The 24,907-nt window shown below is 40.5% G+C and overlaps 1 protein-coding gene across 4 annotated transcripts in view; it reads left to right on the plus strand.

Annotated features, from left to right (window-relative positions):
* Positions 1-24,592, plus strand: part of SOS1 (SOS Ras/Rac guanine nucleotide exchange factor 1) — a 92,902-nt gene extending 68,310 nt beyond the window's left edge. For 3 of the 4 annotated variants that reach the window (XM_067532939.1, XM_067532940.1, XM_067532941.1), the window contains exons 14-22: positions 3,154-3,376; positions 4,158-4,277; positions 5,134-5,296; positions 7,358-7,475; positions 14,238-14,410; positions 15,298-15,414; positions 15,626-15,890; positions 17,520-17,638; positions 23,014-24,592. In XM_067532939.1, coding sequence (XP_067389040.1) covers positions 3,154-3,376; positions 4,158-4,277; positions 5,134-5,296; positions 7,358-7,475; positions 14,238-14,410; positions 15,298-15,414; positions 15,626-15,890; positions 17,520-17,638; positions 23,014-23,508 — 1,793 coding nt within the window. In that variant the 3' untranslated portion in view covers positions 23,509-24,592. Of the gene's footprint in view, positions 1-3,153; positions 3,377-4,157; positions 4,278-5,133; positions 5,297-7,357; positions 7,476-10,997; positions 11,095-14,237; positions 14,411-15,297; positions 15,415-15,625; positions 15,891-17,519; positions 17,639-23,013 lie in introns of those variants that run through there. The other variant, XM_067532942.1, reaches the window with a different exon arrangement.
* The last annotated feature ends 315 nt before the right edge of the window (positions 24,593-24,907 follow it).

Here is a 24,907-nt window from a genome sequence, read left to right on the forward strand (position 1 = left end):
CTAGTTCTTGTGGACAATACAGCAACAATGTTCTGTGTGAAGGAGGGGCCAGATCAAGTCTCTTGGACTAAGAGGCAATACAGCTTTGGGAGTTTTGTATTACCGATATAATTCACCCCAAAGCCTCGTACCTTCTGGGTGCTCAGAACACTCAAGCAGACTGCTTGAGCAGGTCTTTCACCAGTCACCATGAGTAATGTCTCTAGCCAAATAAAGTAAGAGTTATTTTTCAAGTGTGGCAGTTCCCTGTGTAGACCTGTTTTCAACTTATCACAACTGAAAATGTCATCAGTTTTGTTCAAGAACAGCTCACAATCCAGGATCCCTAACAGATGCTTTCCTGTTACCCTGAAGAACAGACTATGTATGCTTATGCTCCAGTTCCACTCATCCCCAGAGCATTATTAAAAATCAAGCAGGATCATGCTCATACAACCCTCATAGCACCGGTGTGACCATGCCGACATTGGTTCTCCACTCTGCTGAGCCTCCCAACCTAGATTTCGTTGACATAACCTGCAGAACTAAACCTGAGCTCTCAGAACTAGTCACTTCCTTCATCCCAACCAGTGACTCTTCATCTTGCAGCCTGGATGCTCCATGGAAAGTGCTTCAGGAGGTCTGTCCAAGGAATGTACAAAACACCCTTTTGAATATTAGGAAACCTTCTACTATGTACGTTTACCTTTGAAGTGGAAGCAGTTCTTCTTGTGGTCTCAGCAGAAAAGTGTTTCTCCACTCTGGGCTGCTATACAGCATATTCTGGACTATTTGTTACCATTGAAACATCAAGATCTTCCAATCAGTTCCATCAGAGTTCACCTAACAGCTGTCTCCACTTTCCATCCTCCAATTACAGATCGCTCTCTATTCTCCAGTCCAGAGTCCCTCTGGTTCTTAAAGGGTCTGGGGTATTTATTTCCCCAAGTGAAGTATCCCATCCCTCTTTGGGACTTAATCTGGTGTAATCAAGGCTGATGGGTCCACCCTTTAATCTGCTGGCGACCTGCTTGATCTTTTAATGAAAGTGAACTTTTTGGTGACAGTTATCTGTCCAAGGAGAGTAGGAAAATTGCAAGCCCTGGTGTCTGACCCACCTTATACAGTCTTCTACAAAGACAAAGTGTACTTTTTCCCACATCCAAAATTTCTGACTAAAGTAGCTTTACACTTCCATATCAATCAGCCAGTATACTTAACAACTTTCTTTCATGAGCCATCAGATTCTCATAAGGACAAGGAAAGATTCTACTCATTGACTGTCAGGAGAGCATTAGCTTTCTCCTTGGAAAGGACTAAACCGTTTAGATTTTCCCTTGCAGCTGTTTATAGCAGTCGCAGACAGTTTGAAGGGTCTTCCAGTCTCATTTCAAAGAATTTCATTATGGATTTCCTACTGCATACATACGTGTTACTCTGCCAAGCAGGGTGCTGGCACATTTAGCAAGATCACAAGCAGCTTCTGAGCTTTTCTAGCCCAAGTGCCTGTACAGGAGTGACATTCCCCTCAGCAATCTGGACTGGTATACTGCTGCGTCACCCTAATCCCCCACTCTTGGAGCACATCTCACTCTGCTTTGCTGTGTGAACCCCCACTCCTGAGCAGCTCATGCACAGCCACCAGCAAGCAAGTTGTTCCCCCAACTCAGTGAGTGAGTGCCTCTAGCTGGCCACTTATGGGATTATGCAATGGTATGACCCCCAGCCAATATCCCCAGTCTCAGATGCAACCCTAGGAACTGCCGTTTTACAGAGTTCAATCTGCCCGCTGTGCTCTGCAAGCTTTGTAATTTTAAATGAAGTTTCTACACACACCCAAACCACATGCCCTGCTTTAGGTTAAAAAAAAAATTAAGTACAGAAAGATTTTAAGTGATTATAAGCCAGAGGAAAGCAGGTCAGATCTGATCAAAAGTAAACAAAGGGCAAATCACATTCTAAACTAAACTTAACACTTTCAGCAACCTTACAGTCTTAGATGATTTTCTCACCACTGGCTGGTTGGTCTGCCTCCAACCAGGCCCTCCCTGGTGGTCAATGCTTCAGTTGCTTGATGTTGTTTGTAGTTGAAGTTGCAGAGAGAGATTGCAAAATATCTCTGCTTTTTAACATGTTCCTTCGCTCCCCTCTGGGTCTTTGCCCCCCTCTTTCAGGGTCAGGTGACAGACAATGTCCTGTATGGCTTCCTCCACTTGAGTCAGTAAATATTCCCTTATCGAAGCTTAGACTAATCCATTGTTCCAGGAAGAGCTGGGTTGTTTTATGCATGCCTTAGTGAGGCATGAACTGCCTCTTTGCTCTTGGAGAGTTTTGCCCAGTTCTGTCTCAAGCTATGAGATACATGTTTGGGAATATTACATAGCAGAGCCTCATAGCCATACATATGATATTGGAACAGACATATCACTATAACAGTAAGGTTCAGTATGCCATGAGCATTCCAAAAACATTTTATATGACATACTTTGCATTAAACAATGCACAATTACACTATAACGGTGAACATGAATGATATACAATCACACCATAAGGGTGTACATGGGGGTGCAGTGTTTTTCTTCTTCTCGAAGAAGAAAAAATGGTTACTAGATTGTTCTGTAACTGATGTTGTTCAATATGTGTTGCACGTGTCCATTCCACAACCCACCCTCCTTATTGGAGTCTGTCCGATAAGATGGAACTTAAGGAATTTGTTCAGCAGCATGAGATAGCAGAGGGTGCATACGCTGCCCCAACAGGTACCGCTAAGGGAAAGATGTTCAACACTAGCACCCTGGTCATGCACACACCTGAAGTGGAATGGACGTGGTCAACACATCTCAAAGAACAGCAGTTACAGAACAGGTTAGTAACTGTTTTTCCTGGGGTCCCCAATTATCCCTTCAGTTTCTTGCATGAAACTCCCATTAATTGTGTAGGAATTATGTACATGCTACTACCAGGATCACTGGGCTGCTAGTACTATTTCTAGCTTTGCCACTGCGTGGTTTTGTGCAAGTGTTTGCCCTCCTGTACATTTGGGAGAGTGCTTGCTTCCCTCAGAGTATTGCGGCATAATGTTTGCAAAGCGGAGATTTAAAAATGACATTGCCTTCTCTGGAGAAACAGAATTCAGAGAGCTAAGTAAATGTTAATGATATATCTTTATTCCAGGTAAAGCTATGAAGAAATGGGTTGAATCGATCACAAAGATAATCTACCGAAAAAAGCAGGCACAAGCCATTGGGCCAAGCCACAATATTACTTTTGAAAGTTCACCTCCTGCAATTGAGTGGCATATAAGCAAGCCAGGACAGCCGGAAAGTTTTGACTTGCTTACTTTGCACCCAATAGAAATTGCTCGACAGCTGACTTTACTCGAGTCAGATCTTTACAGGTATTTTTCCTCCATTAAAAAACTGAATGTACTGTACCACATTATCTCACACACACAAAATACTCCCAAAATTGCCTCTGCAGGCTCTCTGTACAGATCCCCACTGTTGGCATACCCCTTTGACCTATGTGGTGTTGTAGGTCTTTAGTTATGCAGCAAAAGAGTCTAAAGATGCACCAAAAAGTGAAAATATTTGTTTGTTTATATCATTGACATCAAGGTATCTGAGCTCCTATAATTAATGCATACTGTTAGTTTCACTATAGTAGAGAATACCTCCTGATATTTTCTGATATTTCCACAATGGACAGACCTTTGAGAAATGCGAGAACCAGTTAAATCATTTCTTTTTATATCCTAGTTTGTGAAGCGCATTATCAACCATAGAGAATCTATCCAGTGGTTTGTAAAAAGGGTGTGGTTAAGCAGCTCTTCAGCTTCAGAAACTCATATCTCCTTGCAATGAATGAGGTTTAGTCTTCACACTTTATTTAGAGGAGTGGAGTTTACTATTAATGTTTGTTTAAATATTTGTTAATTGATAACATGATGCAATGAGCAAAGAGAAACATAGGAATACCAATAATTTTATTCATTCTGAGATAGTGGTAGTCAGCTATTAGCTAGGGTTTTTTTGGTTTTTTTCCAAGCAATGGTCCTTCACTAAATTAAAATTCACTAATTAAATCTTTTTTTTTTTTTTTTAAAGTAATGATAGTCTTTTTTTAAAAAAGTTTTATATTATTGTGCTTAATTTTTTTTCCTTTATAATTTCTTTTAGAGCTGTGCAGCCATCAGAACTCGTTGGAAGCGTGTGGACAAAGGAAGATAAAGAAATTAATTCTCCCAACCTTCTCAAAATGATAAGACACACCACTAACCTCACTTTGTGGTTTGAAAAGTAAGGGGTTTTTGTTTTTTAAATCTCTACTTCTGGAACATTAGTAGATCTATGTAGTTCATTCAGATGCTTCCTGAGAGGTCATGCTAGGAGAAATTTTGCTTTGGGGAATCCTTTCCTCAGGCAATGGTTAAATACTTCAGTTCGACTCTGAGAACAATTACTTGTATCTAGGTTTGGCAGAATTGGATTTTAATTTTTTTTATCATTTCGACAGAAAATATCAGTGTTCAGTTTTAAGCATAGGTTTTGATTTTTATTGATTTTTAAATATTCACAAGTGCCCAAAATTATGGGTTTTAAGCAGTTTTTTCAATGTTTATCTCTTTAAACTTCCACAATTGTGGAACATTATGTAGGGGTCAAAAGGGGGCGGGAGCAGACATAATTATTTAATGATAATAGATGTTGGGGTTCAGAAAGTTAAAACTTTATAACTGTTAAAATACAAATTGTTAACATCACATGTAAAAATACACAAAGCAAATATCCTTAAATCAAACTCTTAAGTTGTCAAGCAACATTTTTCTTGTTGCCTATCTATAAACTTCGATTATTATTGAAGGAAATATTTTTGCGTTGATTTTTGTGTGTACCATGAAATCAGTATTTATCAACTTTTATTGATAAAAATTTAATCCTTTGAAGCCTGCTTCTAACATTCCTAGTTTTTTAACCTGAGAAATGGGGCCTAACTTGTTCTAAATGTTTCTAAATCTCCCCCCATTTATTTGGCGGGCCTTGTTGGATCTGTTGAAACCTTTCAAAACGGTACATTTTGTGCTATAACTTAATGTTTGCTGTTTGGCCAAGTTCTATCTCTGTTTTATTTCTACAAAATTACTTGTCTACTTAGATGCATCATAGAAACAGAAAACCTAGAGGAAAGAGTTATTGTAGTGAATCGGATAATTGAGATTCTGCAAGTTTTTCAAGAGCTAAATAACTTCAATGGTGTCCTTGAGGTTGTCAGTGCTATGAACTCTTCACCTGTGTATAGACTGGATCACACATTTGAGGTAGGTTACAATGTTTTCAGTCTAAAAGTTGTAGCAGTTAAGTTACATTCTGTGACTATAAATGCTTCTCCTTTCAGTAGCACATTAAGGGTGGTAGCAGGGTCTTACGCTCTGAAGGAACCTTTGCTTCTATACTCCATGTTCACACTAGATGGGCTCAGGCACTGCCAATCACAAGACAGAGAAGAGAGACAAAAAGAAGAAGAAGAAAAAAGCAGAAAACCAGAGTGGAAAAATAAAGCAGAGAGATGGATGGTAGGAAAAAACCTGAAAGAAACAGAGGCAGAACAGTTTCTTAAAGGGAAGATGAAGAAAAACTTTTCAACTGATACATTTTTAAAATATTCAATACAGAAATATTACAAAAGGGGGAAACAGTTGATGAAAAATATGGAAGAATAGATGCACCAAGACTCAAAACAGAAGAACAGAAAATGGGATGAAGGAAATGTTTTACATAGCTTATAGTTAGACTTTCTAAAAAATACCGTTTTATTATAGGGTCAGTGGTAGCAAATACTGTAATTAAAGATTGCAAAACAATCGCTATTATAACTCCCTGTTTTCAGATGTTAACCGTTTTCTACAACTTTTGTCTTTTGGGCTGAAATTTTCTAGGCTTAATTTCTGAACAAAGATGAATGTTTCTAGAATGTTTTACTAAAATTCCTTTCGTCACTTTTGAGTTGTTGGGGAGGGAAAAAAAATAATTTCCCATTTTTCACAAGCTGTGACATTTTTTGAGTAGTACAGAAACAGCTAAACCTTTAAGCTTGAATTTTGGCTGATACTCAGTTTTTCACATGCTTTGAGAAGGTTAAAAAAGCTTGATTGTAAAATGAATCATCACCATTTCAAAATCCACTTGTGTACATATACAGGGGGAAAACACTATTAAGCAATGATTGGGAAATCCCCACATGTACTGCACATGTGTGCATAGCTATATTTGTAATGCTGTACCTAATCCTCTGAACTCCTCCCATTTATTTGCGTCAGTGGTGGATTTAGTACTCAGTGTAGGTCATTTGATGTAGGGGATCAACTGAACCATTGGCAAGGACTACATACCTGCACATAAAGCAGGAAAAGTGAACACTTCAACAATATGCAGGCCGCACCATCAGTATAAGTGTGCAGTGCCTCTGGCTTCCCCAAGGGAGGTAAAATCACGTGTGAAGGATTGAATGAGGGTATAAAATTTAGCTATAAATTCCTTTGACATTTCAGAGGTCATTATCTCTAATCCCAAGGTTCCCAAATTGAATAAATTGGTGACTAAGGTAGAAAGACATGGCAAATCGCCAGTTCCCACTCCCTAAAACCAGTAACTAATTTAATTGAAAATAAAAGATGGATTATCAGAAAGGCACAGACAAATTAATCAGAGCAGGGAGTATTTGGGGAAAGGTGGAATGTGCCGGTTGCAGAAAGCAAGAAAAAAGTCTGTATCTCCTAGAAGGTTCTCTCCATATACCCAACATAGGATTCATACCCACTTAATTGGGCTGCTTGGCCTTCACTGACATGTGGGTATGTAGTCGGGACACTGACCCTCCAACCCAGGTCAGTTAGGGCTCTTCACAAAAGCCTGACTTTCGTACATATCCCGGATCCCCTGACTGTAATCTATTATATTATTATTATTATTTATTATTAAAGATGTTATAGTAGCAAAGTAAATTGTCAGTGCCTGTAACCTTGATTTCTTGTCAATCATAATATTGGTAATATACCTCTAAAATCTTTAAATCCCACAAATACCTATGGAAAATTCAATACTTATACCATATGGCTCTTTTCATCTCTCGATCTCAAAGCATTAGTATCCCATTTTTCAGATGGGAAAACTGAAGCCCAAAGAAGTGAAGGCCCAGATTTTTAAAAGTATTTAGCTGTTGCTGTGCTCAGCGTTGCAACACCAAACTGCCTTTAAAAATCTGGGCCTGTGACTTATCCAAGGTCACACAACAAGGCGGTGGCAGCTTTCAGTCCCAATCTTGTGAATGGGACACTGGACTACAGTGCCCTGTTAACTAACATATCTGTGTATCTTTTCAGCAAATTCCAAGTCGACAGAAAAAGATTTTAGAAGAAGCTCATGAATTGAGTGAGGATCACTATAAGAAATATTTGGCAAAACTCAGGTCCATTAATCCTCCATGTGTGCCTTTCTTTGGTAAGTTGGTTTGATTCTGTATGAGCAGTATAAAAGAAATGTCAGTTGTTAGCATTTTTCAAGGACTGAGCTAAAGCACTGTACAGAAATACAAGCAAAAGAGAGAAGTATATTTTAAAGGAACACTGTGAGCTTGAAATCTAATCAGTTTTTTAAAAGGAGTTAAACTTCAACTGTTCCTGACTGTAAAACATTTTCTCTCCCATATTGCTGTGTGAAAGATCCGCACAAACAGGCAGCATGACTGAATCTGCAGAGGAAAGAGTTAACTGACTGTTTACAAAGCAAACAACTGGGAAAAAATAAAGAAATATTTTTTCTAATCTGTTCTAATAATTTTAGGTGTTGCTTGCAGGAAAAAAGGTTGTTTTTTTAAAGGACTATTTAGACAGAAATGTTTCTGAAGTTGATAGTGTCCTTTCAATGTGCACTTTTATTTCGCAGAGTGATGGTCCCTATGTGTATTCTACACATGGATACGCCTGGGCACCAGGTGCCTGAATCTGGAAATTTTTAGTAAGCGGTGTCCATTGGTTTATGCATGCACAGTAGTTTGTCTCGTGCTCCAAACCAAGCGTATAAAGGACAATATGGACCGACGCTTCTCTAGTTCCTTCTTACCCCTTCTTGGCCTGAGTCTGAATCCTCTGAGTTTGCTTCATAAGAATGACCATACGGGATCAGACCAATGGTCCATAAAGCAGTATCCTGTCTTCCGACAGTGGTCAGTGCCAGATGCTTTAGTGGGAATCAGTAGAACAGGACAATTTATCGAGTGTCATCCAGTCCGAGCTTCTGGCAGTCAGAGGTTTAGGGACACCCAGAGCATGGGGTTGCATCCATGACCATCTTGGCTAATAGCCATCGATGGACCTATCCTACATTAATTTACCTAATTCTTTTTTAACCCAGTTATAGTTTTGGCCTTTACAACATTCCCTGTCAGTGAGTTACACAGGTTGAATGTGAATTGTGTGAAGATGTTCTTCCTTTTGTTTGTCTTAAACGTGCTGCCTATCAATTTCATTGGGTGACCTCTGATTCATGTGTGATGTGAAGGGGTAAATAACACTTCCTATTAATTTTGTCCACACAATATATGATTTCATAGACCTCTGTCATATCCCATCTCCTCTCCCCCTCTCTCTTTTACCCCTCCTCCTTCTCCCCCCCCTCCTCCGTTTAGTTAGGTTTACTGGCCTGTAATTGCCAGGATCGCCACTGGAGCTTTTTTCAAAATTGACATTACATTAGCTATCTGCTACAGAGGCTAATTTAAACGATAGATTACATACCCCAGTTAGTTGTTCTGCAAATTCATATTTAAGTTCCTTCAGAGCTCGGGTGAATACCATCTGGTCATGGTAACTTTTATTATTGTTTAATTTATCAATTTATTTGCAAATCTCCTCTATTGACACCTCAGTCTGGGACAGTTCCTCAGATTTGTCACATAAAAGAATGGCTCAGGTGTGGGGATCTCCCTCATATCCTCTGCAGTGAAGACTGATGCAAAGAATTCATTTAGCTTCTGCACAACGGCCTTGTCTTCCTTGAGTGCTCCTTTAGCACCTCGATTGTCCAGTGGCCCCACTGCATGTTTGGCGGGCTTCCTGCTTCTGATGTACTTTTAAAAAAAAATTGTTGTTAGTTTGTGTGTTGTATGCTAATTACTCTTCAAATTCTTTTTTGGCCTGCCTAATTATACTTTTCTATTTGACTTGCCAGTTTATGTTCCTTTCTGTTTTCCTCAGTAGGATTTGACTTGCAGTATTTAAAGGATGCCTTTTTGTCTCTAACCACCTCTTTTTTTTCTGTTTAGCCACGGTGGTATATTTTGGTCCTTTTTTTTAATTTGAGGTATACGTATAGTTTGAGCCCCTATTATGGTGTTTTTTAAAAAGTTTCCATGCAGCTTGCAGGCATTTCACTCGTGATGATTCCTTTTAATTTCCATTTAACTAGATTTCTCATTTTTGTGTAGTTCTCCTTTTTTTTAAGTTAAATGCTACCGTGATGGATTTCTTTGATATTTTCCCTCCTACAAGGATATTAAATTTAATTATAATATGGTCACAAGTGGTTCAGCTATATTCACCTCTTGGACCAGATCCTTAGGACTAAATCTCACCTTGTGGATTCAAGGACCAGCTGTTCCAAGAAGCAGTCATTAATAGTGTTCAAAATTTTATCTCTGCATCCTGTCCTGAGATGACATGTTCCCAGTCAATATGGGGATAGTTGAAATCCACCATTATTGTTGGGTTTTCTGTCTTTGTAGCCTCTCTAGTCTCCCTAGCATTTCACAGTCACTATCTTGATCTGGTGGTTGGCAGTATGTACTGCTGCACTCATGTTATTCAAGCATGAAATTTCTATCCATAGAAATTCTATGGTACTATTTGATTCATTTAAGATTTTTACTAGTGCCACTCCCCCACCAGTGCAACCTACTCTGTCATTCCTATATGTTTTGTACCCGGGTATTGCCATGTCCCATTGATTATCATTATTCCGCCAAGTTTCTGTGATGCCTATAATATTAATATCCTTATTTAATACCAAGCACTCAAGTTTACCCATCTTAATATTTAGACTTCATGCATTTGTATACAACACTTATAAAATTTGTCAGTATTTGGTAGCCTGCCTTCATGTGATGTAATTGAATGGTCTCTTTTTCATTTGATTGTTTATCTTCAGTTCCTACATGTACTTTATCAACTTCTGTCCTGTCTTCTTTACTTAGGGTATAGAGTATCCCCTTTAATTTATCCTCCCCAAGGGTTGTGTTTGTCCAAACCGTGTGCTCCTTTGCACCTGTTGGCTTTCCTGAACCTTCAGTTTAAAAACTCCTGTACATCCTTTTTCATTTTACATACCAGCAGTCTAGTTCTGTTTTGATTTAGGTGGAGCCCGTCCTTCCTGTATAGGTGCCTCCTTTCTCAAAAGGTTCCCCATTTCCTAGTAAACCTTAAATTCCTCCTCCCATCACCATCATCTCATCCACTCATTGAGATTCTGCATTTCTGTCTGACTAACTGGCTTTATGCATGAAACTGGAAGCATTTCAGAGAATGCTACCATGGAGGTCCAGGACTTGAATCTATTACCTTATAGCCTAAATCTAACCTCCAGGATCTCTCTTCTGCCTTTCCTTATATTATTGGTACCTGTATGTATGATGACCACCAGTTTCTCCCCAGCACTGCACGTAAATATGTCTAGATGTCTCAAGAGGTCCGCAACCTTTGCACCCAGCAGGCAAGTCACCCTGCGCATCTCCGAGTCATCACCAGCACAACTATCTATGTTTCTAATAATAGAATTCCCCATTACGGTTAACTGTCTCTTATTAATAACAGGGATCCCCTTCCCTTCATCTGGAAGGAGGTTGCCAACTAGGGGATTGTTTCCCTCCACTCCCTCCTCCTCAACAGCACAGAGACTATCAGACTGAGGGTAGGACTGCTCTGCTGTGTCCCAGAAAGTCTCATCTATATACCTCTCTGTCTCCCTCAGCATCTCCAGTTCAGCCACTCTGGTCTCAAGAGCCTCTACTCAAACTCGGAGGGCCATGAGTTGCTTAAACCAAAGGCACATACATGCTCCCTGCCCACAAGGCAAGTAGTCATACATGCTGCATTTAGTGCAGTAAATAGGATAGGCCCTGCTCTGCTGCTGGACTTCTGCCTACATTATTTTTACTCTTGCAGGGGATTTTTTATTTATTCTTTATGTGTGGGTGGTTCTTTTTTTGGGTCGGGGGAGGTTTATTGGCCTAAGTTTAGGGAATGTTTATTAGGTGTATCTGGCTTCTCCTCTCCCTCACAAAACTCCCTTGTTTCCTAGCTCCTCTGGTTGCTTACAGGCTGGCTTTTTACACCTGTTCTTCCTGAGTTAGCCGCAGCCCCTTGTCAAGGGTTTCTAAAGAGATTTCAGGTCAAAGGATGGCAGTCTAGAGCCTCATTAGGAACATCTCAGCCTTGACTAGCAGGCCGCAAGGCTAAGCACACAGTCCCTCCAACAGACCAAACTATAAACTTCAATCAACCAGGCACACGGCAAGCAAGCAGGCAACAACAAACAAACAAACTATCAGACAACAGAGTCATCCCAAGGGTCATGCAGTCGCTCCTCCTTTACCTGGAGAACTCCCTCATAAAACTCCCATTTGTTACTCTTGTTTTCTATCTTTGATCTTCCTCTACTCTATACCCTTACTAGATATCTGTACAGCAGCTACCTGGAGCTCCATACACACTTTTACAAGACATTACAGATTGGTCTAGGCTTCCACTGCAGATACAGCTGCGGGCATGGCCGTACTACAGACGTCCTCACATCTGCCTCCTGTTTGACCACTGCTTACTAATCTCTCACATGTGGAATACACGCAGGGACCATCACTCTTAAGAAGAAATGGAGGTTACTGACTTGTAACTGGAGGTTCTTTGAGATGTATGGTCCTTATCTGTATTCCACTGTTGGCTCTCCATCCGCTCTTCTGTGGATCATGACCAGACTTGCTGAAAGAAAAGGAACTGGAGAGGCATTGGTCCGCACAGCCTTTTATACCCTTGGTTCAGAGCACAAGGAAACTAACTGCACATGTGCTGATCAATGGAAACTGTTTACTAAAAATTTCTGGACTCAGGTGCATGATACACTTCTATCCATGTGTGGAATATAGATAGGGACCACACATCTCAACCCCAGTTACAGGTAAGCAACCCTTGTTTTTCACTTTTCTGAACATTGTTCTAAATGTGTTATGTCCATACGCCATTTAAATGGAAAAGAAGCATGATCCTGCTTCAGTTGAAATAGTGGTAAAACTACTCAGTGGAATTAGGCTCTGGTCCTTTATCAAAAGTTTTCAGGCTGTTTTATTATAAAGAGGCAATAGTCTCTCCACGTTTCAGGTTGCAACAAACTTCCATTATTAAGCCCTACCTCAAGCCGTTTTTACTTTGGATCAGAAAATTGAGTTGGGCAGAAAACGCTGACATTTACTCCAAATTCAAAGAGGATGTTTGTGTAGAGTTTGCAGGACATTTGATCTGGGTCTGTTATCTCAGAGAACAGGATTAGTTTTAAAGTCTAATTATGTGGCAGAGTTGGGAAAAGAAACCCGTTCTGAGTGACTAGACCCAAGTTCCATTCACTGAACCATAATTCTTCTCAAATGGATTGCTTCAAATCTCTGTGCATAGGCCAAATGTGAAGTCAGGCTAATAATGGATACTCACCTTTGTAAAATGCTTTGAGATCTACAGATGGAAAATGCACAGTGTAATTACAAAACATTGTTTTCTACCTTTTTCAGACAGGGTAGCTAAGGCCAAGAGAGACTAGTGGTTTGAGGGAGAGGTACTGTGGTCTAGTGGGCTAGTGTTGTGTTTGATACTTAACCTCAATTTCTTTTAGTCTGTTTTATCAACAGTAGCCTCTCCAAAGTCAAATTTGCGACCAAGATCTCATAAGGCTGATTACTTGATGCAAAAGACCGCTCCAATTGCTGCCATGTATTTAATCTCATATTCTTGAGCAAGCTAATTGAGGAGCTTGCTATGGGTCGCCTCTGTCTCTGCCAGTATATCAGACTCACCCTGATCAGGCTTCAGGCCAGTATTTGCAGCAGAGTTAGTGCTGTAGGCCTTTTGGTTATGGGCACGATCAGTACTGCCGTACTTAAACTGCTGGACCCCCGCACGGAATGAGCTATGATTGTCCATGGAATCCTGGTATCCTGCCTCAGATGGAGCAGGCGTTAGCAGGATTGCACTAAGAAGGTTTCATTCATTCCTCACAAGCTGCAGTGGAAGAGTCATGATTGGCCCCTGCAGGTCCGGGTGCTCTCATTTGTGAAGTTCCAGTGGGATCCATTCTCTCGCCAATGCTCTTGTTGTTCAATATCTCCATGAAACTATTAGGGGAGACTGACACAGCATGGACTACACTGCCAACAATATGCAGACAATGGCCAACTCCACACCAGTTGCACATCAGGCATAAAAAGCATCATCTCAGTTATCCAGGGCTTGGCTCAGCTGAATGGCTGGCTGGACCTGAACTGAGAACGAATAAGGCGATGCTAGTCAAAGGAAGGAAACGCTGAGAGCTTTCCACTTCTGTCAGCTCAATGAAATTACATTGCCTCACAAAATTCAAACATAACTAGATTTTGCTGTTGATTTTTAATACCTGTGGTGTGTGCTTTATAAGTGGTAGGTAAAGAAATAGATTGATCTTGAGATTCTCATGTAAACAGGCAGCTTTCAAGGAATGGTTTAAGATACTGCCATTATTTGTAATCCAGACAACTCTGCATAACTCTGATAGAGAAAATTTTGTTTCTAAGGGCATGCCTACGCTAAAAACTCTACAGCAGTGCAGCAGTACCATGGTAGCACTTCACTGTAGACACTACCTATGCTGACTAGAGGGGTTCTCTGATCAGCGTAGATAATTCACCTGCCCAAGAAATGGGAACTAGGTTGACAGAAGAATTCTTACTTGACCTAGTGATAGCTACACAGAGACATGTCGGCTTAGCTATGCTGCTCATGGTTGTGGATTTTTCACACCCATGGGTGATGTAGTTATACCAATCTAATTTTCTAGTGTAGACCAGGCCTGAGTAATTTAAATGCACAAATTGAGTTAATTAAAAGAGCTTCTTATTCTACCTATATTGTTTATTTCCTCTTAGTTTGGTACTGTAGTATCTGAATGTTCTTATTCTCTTCACTGTTTTAGGAATTTATTTGACTAATATCTTGAAAACAGAAGAAGGCAACCCTGAATTTCTAAAGCGACATGGAAAAGAACTTATAAACTTCAGCAAGAGAAGGAAAGTGGCTGAAATAACAGGGGAGATCCAGCAGTACCAAAACCAGCCATACTGTTTACGAATAGAACCTGATATCCGAGTAAGTTGCATTTTCTTAAGTCCAGATATTGAGAGCTTCTTTGTAGTGAATCCCCTCTGGAACTTTGTAGTGATTAGTTCAGAAATAATTTATGAGAGAAAATCAAAGGCATCTGAAGAGCAGGCTTTTTGCTCCTGTGTGTCAAGCTTGCAGTGTGACACAGTGCAGGATGTCACTAGCTCATAGGTTTTTTCATACTGTGGGACATTGGTAGTAGCAGGCAGTGCATGAGGCCCCTCATCTGCTGGCCAGCATGTACCACTGACTCTCACTATCTCAGCCTACAGAATTTTCCGGCCAGTTCTTTCTGGGCAGAGGTCATTAAAGCTCCCTGCAGGAGCTGTGTCATTTTCCATGATCAATGAGTGAGAATCCTGCATGTTGCTATCTTGACAGAAGCAGAATTTAGGTAATTTTCTTGTCTACTGTATTAAAATATGACTTCTCTCTACATTGATGTTATGACACATTCTAAAAAGGAAAAAAAACTTAGTATAAATTGGCATTTTCAACCCTGTTTGTAAGTCATTTCTTACACACATGCCTTAAAACACCATGTTCCCTCATTGTAGAGAAGTCCTAAGGAGAGATGAAGTAACACTCCTCGCTTTTACTATGTCCTCCCAAGTCAATGGATTTCTGTGTTCTGACAGTTTGCAAGTTCTTGCCCCAGAGTAATGGCAGTTGTGAAATGATTAATGTCAATTGCAGTTGATATTTTTACTGATTATTTTGAAAAGTGAAATTTCATGTAATTCACTGTGGCTGAATAGTAATTACAAAGCACTTTTGAAACTGTTAAGACTACTTGTATAATAAAGTATGTAGATTCTGCCCCATGAAAGTAACGTATACGATGTAATATTCCTAAACTTCCTGTGTTTCAGAGGTTTTTTGAAAATTTGAATCCAATGGGAAATAGCATGGAGAAAGAATTCACAGATTATCTGTTCAACAAGTCATTAGAAATAGAACCGCGAAATTCCAAGCCTCCGCCAAGATTTGTTAGTATTCAGATTTTATTTTTTCTTAATAACTTTAAATATGTTTCCCACAATGCAGCAGCAGTTGTTTTAGAATTTATTTGCATAATTGTGAAGCTGCATGTAACTGATTTTGTGATGGAGATGAAGGTAAATTGATTTTTAAAATGTATACTTTCAATTCACTGCAAGGTTTTTAACTGCACAATATTGATGTTTGGTACCACTGCAGCCAAAAAAATACAACTGTTCCCTCAAGTCTCCGGGTGTTCGCCCATCAAACCCAAGGCCAGGTACCATGAGACACCCTACGCCACTGCAACAGGAGCCAAGAAAAATTAGTTATAGTCGCATCCCTGAGAGTGAGTCAGAAAGTACGGCATCTGCACCAAATTCTCCACGAACACCATTGACACCACCGCCTCCCTCTGCTACTTCCAGTACTACAGATGTCTGCAGTGTGTTTGATTCAGATCCTTCAAGTCCTTTTCATTCAAGTAGGTGCTAAAGCTAGGAATGCTAGGAATGCATTTAATTACTTAGGACTGTCACAAATGTGTGTGTGTCAGATTTTATGGTCTAAACTGACAGATCATTTTGGTCCTTCAAATTTGCTATATCTGCAGATGTTTTTGCCTCCTTGCACAATGACAGAGTGTCTCAATGCATTTTTACTTAGATTACTATTATTTTTTACATTTATTTTCAAGTGAGAGATGGGATAGGTTAGGAATCTTGCTTTTAAGTTATTCCAAATTCTCTGTGGAGAAGCTGCAAGAGCAGAATGTGGAAATGGACACATTCCATGATTCTGTGGCAATGCAAACCACTCCTTGATGCTGAATTGTGCTCCAGAATCTAAACCTCCATTTTAAAAAATTAAGGCCAAGATGGAAAGTTTGTGGTGAATGCAGCATCAGGTACACAGGTAGACAGTTTGCAGTTGGTACACAGGCTGACTGGTAGTCTGTTACTGAAAAATGAGGATAAAAATTAATTTACATCTGCTGCCTAATTCATAGGGAGGCAGTTTGGCCTAGTAGACAGAGCCCTGGACTGGGACTTGGAAGCCCTGACTTCTATTCTCAGGTTGGTCACTGGCTTGCTGGATGACCTTGGGCAAATCACTTCACCTCCTTTTGCCTCAGTTTTTACATGCAAAATGGGGATAATAATGCTGACCAATGTAAAGCACTTTAAGATCTGCTGATGAAAAGCACTAGTTAAGAGCTTAGCAGTACTATGCTGCCAGACCTGCCTAATGGTCTCAACAAAACTTTGCAGGGAAAAAAAATAATTTGCATGAAACTGAATAATATTTGCATGTAGTTTCCCCCTCTGCCAAATCCATTAGTTATTCCTAAACACACAAATACATCAGTTCCCTTTCTCCCTGTTCATTCACTACCAGACTGAGGGCTACTCATTCTGTAGTGCACTTATAATAATAATAACAATAATAATAAATACCTAGTTTTATAGCTGTTTTCATCAATATATCTCAAAAGGGAGATCAATATCACCACCCTCATTTTCTGATATAACAGGGGAGGTGAAGTGACTTGCTGAAAGCAAAAGCAATTCAGTGGGCCAATGTCAGAGCTGGGAATAGAACCCAGGTTTTCTGACTCCTATTCCAGTGCCCTGTCCACTGGGCCACACTACCTCCCATAAAATAAAATATTTCTGCATCACTGAGATAGCCCATTGGTTGCAGGATCACATCTACTCCTACAACGCTGCAGTTATGCCAGCACCTGTATTTTTTGGTAGTGAGAGTTTAGAGGAAGGAGAAATAGACAGAGAGCCAGACAGAGAGAGAACAATAACATAGCAATGCAAGTTGTTCAGGAGCCAGAAATAAAAGAATATATATTTCGTAGGTAGCGTCCCTGTTTGAAACTAAAGTATCTCCATACTTTACAGCTGTTCTTTTATGAGCAAGGCAAACATGATGATGGTGTGCTGAATTATCTCCTTTGCATTTGTAAGACAATTTCTCATGCATGTATTTCAATAAAAGCAAATTGTTGCTAATTTAAGCTGTCATTAAAAACAATCAGAAAAAATAAAGGGCAGATGAAGTACATCATGTTAAAGGTTTTTGCTTTTTAAATATTCACCAGGATCTGGTTCAGTGTCGTCCATAAGCTTTACCAAAATCTCTGATGAAACTTCTGGTCCTCCTCCTGTTCCTCCCCGGAGACGGCCAGAGTCTGCCCCAGCAGAATCATCCCCATCAAAGGTGAGAAATGTGTGGGCCAATACCTATTGCATTTGGGTGAAACACCCAAATCAGGCCTCACACAGGGGACGGTAAACCAGAACCTGAGGGAGAGGGTAAAGGGAAAAATAACTTTTAAAGAGGCATATCTTGTTAATACAATTAGTTGGATAAGAGTGAGCAACTATAGGCCTCACACCTGTACAGCAGCAGCTCTCTGCCACATCTTCTCATCTGCCCCACGTTTAAAACTAATTAAAATAATAGCAAACAGGGGTCCAAGTTTAGGATGAGAAATGTTTCTTATTCTCCATGCCCTGAGCTTCTTTGTCCTATCCTGGCATTGGTTGGGAGCACTTGAGGTTTCATGTACGCCTTCTTGTCCGGGTTGATAGTTCAATAGTAGGATGTGGGAAGTAAAGGGGTGAGAAGCAGCTGTAATATGAGAAGCTTTAAATCCTTCTATCTTCTCTAAAAGATTAAATAAAATGTATTAACTGAATGACATCTTGTTTAGTGATTCCTCCTTTGGTTGCCATTTCTTGCCTGCCTTTACACTTGATCTTGTCTCTTTCCTCTTACTGCATGTGCTTGTCTGGCCATCATTCTTCATTTGGGAACTAATCTTGTGCACTTGTTGCAGGTATTGGCAAAGCTCTTGTGTTTTCAGTGGGAGACTGTTCAGGGCCTTAGAAAATTAGGAGCAAAGTCCCACTGGCTTTCAGTGGCATATGGTATTCTATTGTCCCCTTGGCTATTAGCCACCTACAGTATTATCCTGTCCCCTTGGCTGTCAGCAGCATGCAGTATTCTGTAGTCCTATTGGCTGTCAGTGCCAAAGGATCGTAGAATTGTAAAAATGTAGGGCTGGAAGGGACTTTGAGAGGTCATCCAGTCCAGCCCCTAAGGCTGAGGCAGGACCAAGTAAACCTATACCATTCCTGACAGGTCTAATCTGTTTTTAAAAATCTCCAGTGGTAGGGATTCCACACCCTCCCTTGGAAGCCTCTTCCAGATCTTTGCTAACCTTATAGTTAGAAAGTTTTTCCTAATATCTAACCTAACCAGGAAGAAGAGGTAGATGAAACTCTTTTTAAACAACTAACAAAATCATCCACAGGAGCTGATAGTGATTGGGAACTTCAACTACCCTGACATCTGTTGGGAAAATAATACAGTAGGGCAGAGATTATCAAACAAGTTCTTGGATGCAATGGAGACAACTGTTTATTACAGAAGGCAGAGAAAGCTAGATTTGATTTTGACAAACGGAGGAACTAGTTGAGATTCTGAAAGTGAAAGGCAGCTTGGGTGAAAGTGATCATGAAATGATAGCATTCATGATTCTAAGGAATGGTGGGAGGGACAACAGCAGAATACAGACAATGGACTTCAAGTAGGCAGACTTTAGCAAACTCAGAGAATTGGTAGGTCAGAGCCTGTGGGAAACATGTTCAAGGGAAAAAAGAATTTAGGGTGTTGGCAGTTTTTTAAAGAGACATTATTAAGGGCACAAGAGCAAACTATCCCAACGCATGGGAAATATGGTAAGAAATCACCCAGGCTAACCAACAGATCTTCAATGCCCTGAAACGCAGCACTGATAAGCCCTCATTTGGAGTATTGTATCCAGTTCTGGGCACCACACTTCAGGTAGTACGTGGACAAATTGGAGAAAATCCAGAGGGGAGCAATTAAAAATGAGGAAAGGTTTAGCAAACATGACCTACAAGGGAAGATTGATTTAGTCTGGAGAGGAGAAAAGGGGTGGGAGGGGCAGCATGATAACAGTCGTCAAGTACATTAAAGTTTGTTATAAAGAGGAGGGTGATAAATTGTTTTCCTTAACCACTGAGAATAGGACAAGAAGCAATGGGTTTAAATTACAGCGAAGGAGGTTTAGGTTGACTTGAGGAAAAGCTTCCTAACTGTCGAAACACATTATCTAGCGAATAGATTTTAAAGAACAGGTTAGACAAGCATCTATCAGGTATGGTCTAGATAATACCTAGTCTGCCTCAGTGCAGAGGACTGGATTAGGTGACTATCAAGGTCCCTTCCAGTCCTACACGTCTATGAGTCTGAGATTCTAAATCTCCCTTGCAGATTTAGCCCATTATTTCTTGACCTACCTTCAGTGGCCATTGAGAACAATTGATAACTGTCCTCTTTATAACTGCCTTTAACATATTTGAAGACTGTTATCAGGTCCCTCTCTTGGTATTCTTTTTTCAAGACTAAACATACACAGTTTTTAACATTTCTTCATAGATCAAGTTTTCTAAACCTTTTGATTCTGTCCCCAGGACTCTCTCCAATTTATCAGCATCTTTCCTAAGCACGGTGCCCAGAATTGGACACACTACTCCAGCTGAGGCCTCACCAGCGCTGAGTAGACTGGGACAGTTACCTCCCATTCTTACATATGACACTCCTGTTATACACCCCAGAATGATATTAGCCATTTTCGCAACTGCATCATGTTGTTTACTCGTATTCAGTTTGTGACCCACTTGAATCCCCACTCCTTTTCAGCAGTTGCAAAACCTAGCCAGTGATTCCCCATTCTGTAGTTGTGCATTTGATTTTTCCTTCCTAAGTGTAATGCTTTGCACTATCTGTATTGAATTTAATTTCATCGATTTCACACCAGTTCTCTAATTGTCAGTCATTTTGAATTGTAACCCTGTCCTCCCAAGTGCTTGTTATCCCTCCCAGTTTAGTGTCATCTGCAGATTTATAAGGATAGTCTCCACTCCATTATCCAAGTCATTAATGAAAATATTGACTAATACCGGACCTAGGACTGACCTTCTGCAGGACCCTGCTAGATACACCCTCGCAGTTTGACAGTGAATCATTGATAGCTATATTTTAATAGGGTCTTTCAACCAGTTGTGCCCCCATCTTATAGTAATTTAACCTAGACCACATTTCCTGAGTGTGCTTATGAGATTGTCATGTGGGACTGTGTCAAAAGCCTTACTAACATCAAGATAAATCATGTCTACTGCTTCCCACCTATCCAAAAGGCCAGGAACCCTGTCAAAGAAGAAATTAGGTTGGTTTGGCATGAATTATTCTTGACTAATCCTTGCTGGCTGTTCCTTATAACTCTATTATCCTCTGGGTGCTTACAGATTGATTGTTTATTAATTTGTTCCAGTATCTTTCCAGGTATCAAGTTTAGACTGACTGGTCTATAATTCCCCAGGTCCTCTTTGTTTCCCTTTCTAAAGATAGGTGTTGTTTGCCCTTCTTCAGTTCTCTGAGACCTCACTTGTCCTCCATGAGTTCTTGAAGATAGTTGCTAATGATTCTGAGATTGTTTCAGTTAGTTCCTTAAGTACCCGAGGATGAATTTCATCACGGCCTTATGACTTGTTCTATGATATGTTCTGTAACCTGTTTTTTCCCTGTTTTGGCTTGCATTCCTTCCCCCTGTTGTCAGTATTAATTGTGTTGAGTATCTGGTCACCATTAACCTTTTTAATGAAGACTGGCTCTGCGGATATGGGGAAAGCAGTTGATGTGATATACCTTGACTTTAGCAAAGCTTTTGATACAGTCTCCCACAGTATTCTTATCAGCAAGTTAAAGAAGTGTAGGTTGGATGAATGGACTATAAGATGGATAGAAGGCTCAACAGGTAGTGATCAACAGCACAATGTCTAGTTGGCAGCCGGTAACAAGTGAAGTGCCCCAGGGGTCAGTGCTGTGGCTGGTTTTGTTCAACCTCTTCATTAATGATCTGAAGGATGGGGTGGATTGCACCATCAGCAAGTTTGCAGATGACACTAAGCTGGTGGGAGTGGTAGATACATTGGAGGGTAGGGATAGGATACAGAGTGACTTAGACAAATTAGAGGATTGGGCCTAAAGAAATCTGATGAGGTTCAACAAGGACAAGTGCAGAGTCCTGCACTTAGGCCAGAAGAATCCCATGCATTGCTACAGACTGGAGACCAACTGGCTAGGCAGCAGTTGTGCAGAAAAGGACTTGGGGGTAACAGTGGACAAGAAGCTGGATATGAGTCAATGGTGTGCCTTTATTGCCAAGAAGGCTAAAGGCATATTGATCTGCATTGGTAGAAAGCATTGCCAGCAGATCGAAGGAAGTGATTATTCGTCTCTATTCGGCATGGGTGAGGCCGCATTTGAAGTATTGTGTCCAGTTTTGGACCTCCCACTACAGAAAGGATGTGGACAAATTGGAGAGAGTCCAGCGGAGGGCAATAAAAATGATTAGGGGGCTGGAGCACAAGACTTATGAGGAGAGACTGAGGGAACTAGGCTTGTTTAGTCTGCAGAAGAGAAGAAAGAGGGGGGATTTGATAGCAGCCTTTAACTACCTGATAGGGGGTTCCAGGGAGGATGGAGCTAGGCTGTTCTCAGTGGTGGCAGATGACAGAACTAGGAGCAATGGTCTCAAGTTGCAGTGGGGGAGGTCTAGGAAAACCTTTTTCACTAGGAGGGTGGTGAAGCTCTGGAATGGATTACCTAGGAAGATGGTGCGGCTTGACAAAGCCCTGGCTGGGATGATTTAGTTGAGGTTGGTCCTGTTTTGAGCACGGGGTTGGACTAGATGACCCCCTGCAGTCCCTTCCAACCCTAATCTATGATTCTGTGAAGCAAAATAGGCATAAAACACCTCACCCTTCTTGATGTCCTCAGTTATTAGCTCTTCTTTCCTGCTAAGTAGAGGACCTAGCCTTTATCTTTCTTTTGCTCCTAATGTATTTAAAGCACCTCTTCTCATTGCCTTTCATGTCCTTTGCTAGGTGTAACTCATTTTGTGCCTTAGCCATTTTGCTTTTGTCAGGCAGTATTCTGTAGTCCCCTTAGCTGGCAATGGCGTGCAGTATGCTCTAGTTCTGTTGTCTGTCAGTGGGACTCCTGCTTCAGAGTCACTGAGGTAATTTTGAAGATCCCACCACAGGACAGAACATCATTCATTCCCTTTCCTATCAACCAGTATCTGCATCTCCCCTCCCGTTCTCTAGAGGAAAAATGCCTTTTGATTTTACACATTCCCCGGCCTCTTGCTACAAGAGGTGCCCCAACTGCCTGTCAGCCAGCTGAGTTGGTATTAGCTTAGAAACTGACCACTGAGCCACACTGCCTCCTGGCGCCTGCAGTTCTTCCTCTCCTCTCCCCCACTGCCACGTGTCTTCATTCTCTCACCACCCTGGTCCTCTCTCCCGCCACCTCCAGTGGTTTAATACTTTTGGGCTGTGTCTTGTCTTTAATTGGACAATACGGTTTTTGAGGCGGGGACCGTGTCTTTGAACATATTCATATAACATGTAGCGCAGTACGGCCCTGAACCTGACTGAAGTGTTGGAGCTATCATAATCTAGATAATCACCATTGAATTAAATGTTTATATATTTCAGATTATTTCTGCACATCTGGACAGTCCACCAGCAATTCCTCCTCGACAACCAACATCAAAAGTCTATTCGCCAAGATACTCCGTGCCAGACCGGACCTCCATCTCTGACCCCCCTGAAAGCCCTCCTGTATTACCACCACGAGAGCCTGTGCGAACTCCAGATGTTTTCTCTAGCTCACCACTACATCTCCAGCCACCGCCCTTAGGTAGAAAAAGTGAACTTGGCAATACCTTTTTTCCAAACAGTCCCTCTCCATTTACTCCCCCTCCTCCTCAAACACCTTCTCCACATGTAGCACGGAGTCATCTGCCATCCCCCCCTTTGATACCGCAGGATGTGGACCTCCATTCTGTTGAGGGGCCGCCTGTCCCTCCACGACAAAGCACTTCTCAACATATCCCAAAGCTTCCTCCAAAAACTTACAAACGGGAGCACACCCATCCATCGATGCACCGAGACGGACCACCCTTGCTGGAGAACGCCCACTCCTCCTGAATTGTTCCTTGTGCTGGGAATTGCATTTTCTTGGCACTAAGTCTGTTGCTGGCAATGGATGCACGGAACCTGCTGGCACCAAGAGCTCGGACACATACTCCACACATTAAAAACTATGCTGGGTTTGGAATGCAGTGTACAGAAACTGAATTTGCAAAGCAGACATGATCAACTGATAAACTTGCCCTTCTTATTGTAGAATGCAGGACACTGTTCTAAAGTAATTGGACAACTGATTGTACCAGAAAACAGACTCGAGGGACATTTCTGGCCAATAAGCAGAGATCGTGTTTTGTGTAATGATCTCTAATGTCCAGTACGGGAATGGAAAGCATAGTCTTGTATCCATCAGTCCTATACAGTAACACAGTTATTAGAATGAAAACATTATGCACTTTTAAAAAAAATCTCGAACAGGGAACTTTATATCCTTCTTCATTTCCTTTTGCTTTACTCCCTGCTTTAAAATACTTCCCTAAAATCATGAAAAGGACTGTGAGGAAGATCTGTGGTACCTAACCATGTTAGAACTAAGGCATAGCTCTGTATTGCGGTCCTGTTTACAAATTGAATAGTGTGGGTACCTAGGCTTCACCAAAGAGGTACTTTATTATTATTTTATTAAATATTATGGTGCCAGTTGAAAAAGAAATTATTACCAGGAAGCATAATGGGTAAATTATTGCTTTTTTTAAACAGAGCAGATTAAAATTTTATGTCATTAAAATGAAAGCAAAATTTTAAAAAACAGCACTATTGTCTGAAATATACAACTACATTTAGAAGACTGTTAATCTATGCTAGGTTATGACATTCTTTTTAAGGTTTACTGATAATCCATTTCATGGCTTGTAGTTATACTTCTTTAATCATGCCATGAAAACACAGTCACTTGTTATGAAAAGGAGCACTCGCTGGCCATCTTCCATAGTTATTGTCATGTTTTACTAACAATAGATTAATCAGCATACGTAGAATTGCCTTGCATTTGCATAAATCATGTGTATATAGTGAATGTTGCATAAATATGCTTGCAGATTGTTTTTAATTTAATTGAAATAAAGATACACATTTGTTTGGCTGACATACGTTAAATTATTACATGGATAAATGCACAATTCAGTTTTTCAGTTAAAAACACTGCAAATGGGATAAAAGCACATATTGTGGTACACATTTTTTTCACAGTTCAGTATATGTATTTTAGTAGTAAAGAACAGTCTAAAGAGAAATCAGGTTTTGGCATGCGAAACAAAGTTTAGTTAGAATGATGACGGTGGGTTACTCTTAAAGTGAATTACTGTACATGTTTTTAAATTTCCCAGACATGTATATGGTTTGTTATAGAATTTCAAACTTTGTCTTAAAAGCTCATAATCTTTAAAGTAGATCTTTACTA

This window comes from Emydura macquarii, unplaced genomic scaffold (genome assembly GCF_026122565.2).
Source record: "Emydura macquarii macquarii isolate MOO-44397 ecotype Brisbane River unplaced genomic scaffold, CSIRO-AGI_Emac_v2 contig_3305, whole genome shotgun sequence".
Lineage (NCBI taxonomy): Eukaryota > Metazoa > Chordata > Testudines > Chelidae > Emydura > Emydura macquarii.